The sequence below is a fragment of the Mesitornis unicolor genome, unplaced genomic scaffold (assembly GCF_000695765.1).
Source record: "Mesitornis unicolor isolate BGI_N332 unplaced genomic scaffold, ASM69576v1 scaffold46360, whole genome shotgun sequence".
In the NCBI taxonomy this organism is placed as follows: domain Eukaryota; kingdom Metazoa; phylum Chordata; class Aves; order Mesitornithiformes; family Mesitornithidae; genus Mesitornis; species Mesitornis unicolor.
The window spans coordinates 321-3,223 of record NW_010158530.1 but is presented as its reverse complement, the minus strand read 5'-3'; the positions used below and the strand labels follow the sequence as shown (position 1 = coordinate 3,223).

The window sequence follows — 2,903 nt, the reverse complement described above, 5'->3', positions numbered from 1 at the left end:
TTGTCTCCTGCCGCCATTTTTGACGGTCGTCTTCTGAAGCAGCGCTGAGCACTCTGGGAGTTGTAGTCTCCCTCGGCGGCGCTGTGGGATTTGTAGTTCCGAGGAAAAAAGCTAATGGGAGCAGCCGGGGCGGGGCTCGAGGGGCCGCGCGCGGCGGCCGTTACACGACTGGGCGGTAACTTTCGCCGCTGCCGTCGGCGGTAGGAGCCGGCCGGCGCTGCGGGAGGGTGGGAAGCGCCGTGTCGGGTCGTCAGACCCCTGCGGTGCCCGGAGCGCTGCCCTGAGGTACAGGGGGAAGAGGGTGTAGTCCTCGGAACACCATCCGCTGTCGTTCGCTCCTCTCCTGAGGTACAAGAGCCGGCGTCGGCCGAGTTGGCGTGTCTGGGAAGACATCCTGGCTCTGCACACTTGAGGAGGCCTTTGTTCTACATGTGTTCAAGACTTGTTTTCTTTAAACTTAATTAGGCTTATACTTCCTCAAGGTATGTGATAGGCACTATGCTGTGCTAAGTTAGAATCTATGGGTGGATTTTTGACCGATCTCCAGAGAAGTCTATGAAGGTACAACCACCTGCACAGCCACCAAATTGGCTGTGTGAAAAGCTGCCTGCTTGGCATTAACTGCAAAGGGCTAAGCCTCTTACCTGCAGCTCACAGCATTTGCATTGCTTAGGCAGCGTGGATGATGGTGTTCTGTGTTCATAAATTACACAGTTGTGAAAGAACAAGGCAACATGAGACAGCCAGGCACAAAAACACAAGAATATCTATAAACGTATGTATATAATACATATAAAGAACAAATCAACTTCTTCAGAAGTGCTAGTATGAAACATTTTATAGTACTGGTGTAGGGGGAAAAAAAAGTCAAGAGCTGTCATTGTGCCACCCTGTTCCTCTTTATGGTCATTGCCAATATGCAACACTGAAGTGCTGGAAACACACAAAATAAACTGAACTGTGCCAACTCACAGCATGAAATGAGAGAATATGGGATGCAGACAGATGCAAACACTCCCCAGCTCTCTTGATTGCTGTTGTTGTGACCCAGACAGGGAGCCTGCAAGTGCCAGGGAGAGGTGAAAATGTAATTTAGTGCACTTCAAGGGAGATAAGCGTCAAAATATGTCACAATGGTAGTTCTCGAGCATATTGATTTCCATCTGGTCTTGAAGTGGCCCCTCTGATCTACAAACCCAATGCTGATTGCAACAGGGCAACCTTGCAGATAGGTGAACATACTCTGTTTTAGTGAAAAGGATGCTAACATATCAAAGAACTTGGGCTTCAAAAGACAGGAGAGCAAACTGCAAAGCGAAACCCATGACTGCATTTCTGAGCAGGTCTCCTTCTCTCTTGCTGGTTGGGAAGCCTGTCTGGGTGTGCTTGCAGTGGAAATGCTGATGTACCTGAGCATCTGTCACTGGATTCCAAGCGTGCCATTTCCTCTGCTCCCAGAACAATAAGGAAAATGAGAGGAAATACGAACAAACTTGCTGCATGACAGGGAAAGGAGAGGAAACCTGAAACAATTCACTGGGAAACAGTGGAAATGAAACTGCTGCATCCCACTATGCTCAGGAGCAATGATTTTAAAATAAATATATTTTAAAAACCCCAAAACAACAATAAACACACAGTATAGATGCTAGTTATGTTCATAGTTTTCAAAAATTACAGCAGTCTGAGCCATGAGCTTGCTATGTATCACTAATGCTAAAGGTTAAGCCTGGCCAATACTTAGACATGAACCCCTGTAAGGGTCACTGGTATGCCTTAGGAAATGGAGTCAAGGATGTGATGAGAAGTCACTGCTTGTGATTTTTTGTTGAACTCATTGCACATATAATATGGTAGGTGCTGTTTTGGTGGGGAACAGGGTGGAGCAATTTTTTTCTGGTGAAATTCCAGTCTAGGTAATTCACTTTTGTCAGTAGATGTGTGAGGACAGAGTGGGAGCATCCACAGCAAATGAATTTTAGTGTAGATATAATGCCAACTATTTAATAAGGGATACATAATAAGGCAAGATGGACAGTGTGTATAGTATATCACAGTTAATGGTAAATGGTCCTGTCTACCCATTGGGAAACACAGGCTTTTGGGGTATACTGAGTCCCTAACTGTACCCAGGGTCCTTTGTCATAGACACCTTTTATTATGCTTTTTAAACATGCTATGGGACTTTGTGCTGAAATGACGTTTGCCTTCCTGCTTTGCCATTTAATCCTTCTTCTCTGCAGCAGTTTCAATAAAAGAGGAGTAAAAATGGCATCAGAAAGCCAAGCTTCATAACTGCCAGCCCAGGCTAAACAGCAAATCACATGCGTACCCTTCTCCCCCCATTGCCCAGCTACCAAAAGAAGGGTTCCACCAACGCATCTAATTAAAGGGTAAGTAACACAACTACTAGCAAAAAAAAAGATGCTTATGAAAACACTTCCCCCAAATGTTGCTTGTAGCTATAAGAGAGTCACAATATTGGAATTAACCAGGTACTGGAGTAGGTGCACCCCTACTCCACCCGAGGTCACTTGCTTCTGGTGCTGTCTTGCTTCTAGCTCTGGTGCTCATCTGACCCAGCAGTGAGCTGTTTCAGGGAGCAAAAAGAGTTGAGAATTAATCTTACCCCCAGATATGGTAGATTTCTGCCAACACAACTCCCATAGGTGGCTCCCCAGGGTATCACATGAGATCCAGTGCTGGCTGCATGGGAGGAGACAGGACAGCATGCTCAGAGCGGGGTGAGGAGGATCACACCACCTCCTGCCCAGACTATTAGCTGCTAGATCAGCGTAGCTGAGGTGCAAGGATGCAGGCTTAGATTCACAGGACCACCTGGCTTAGAAGGTGTCCAAGAGCACTGGATGAGTTTTGGTGCAAACTGAGTCACACATCTCCTC

General features: G+C 46.6%; 1 protein-coding gene across 1 annotated transcript in view; it reads right to left on the bottom strand.

Annotated features, from left to right (window-relative positions):
• DDX47 (DEAD (Asp-Glu-Ala-Asp) box polypeptide 47) overlaps window positions 1-280 on the bottom strand; it is a gene marked incomplete at its 5' end in the record, with an annotated part of 8,071 nt that extends 7,791 nt beyond the window's left edge. Inside the window, one exon of the mRNA XM_010183776.1 lies at window positions 165-280. Within this exon, the coding sequence (XP_010182078.1) occupies window positions 165-280 (116 nt within the window). The remainder of the gene's footprint in view (window positions 1-164) is intronic.
• Window positions 281-2,903: the final 2,623 nt, after the last annotated feature.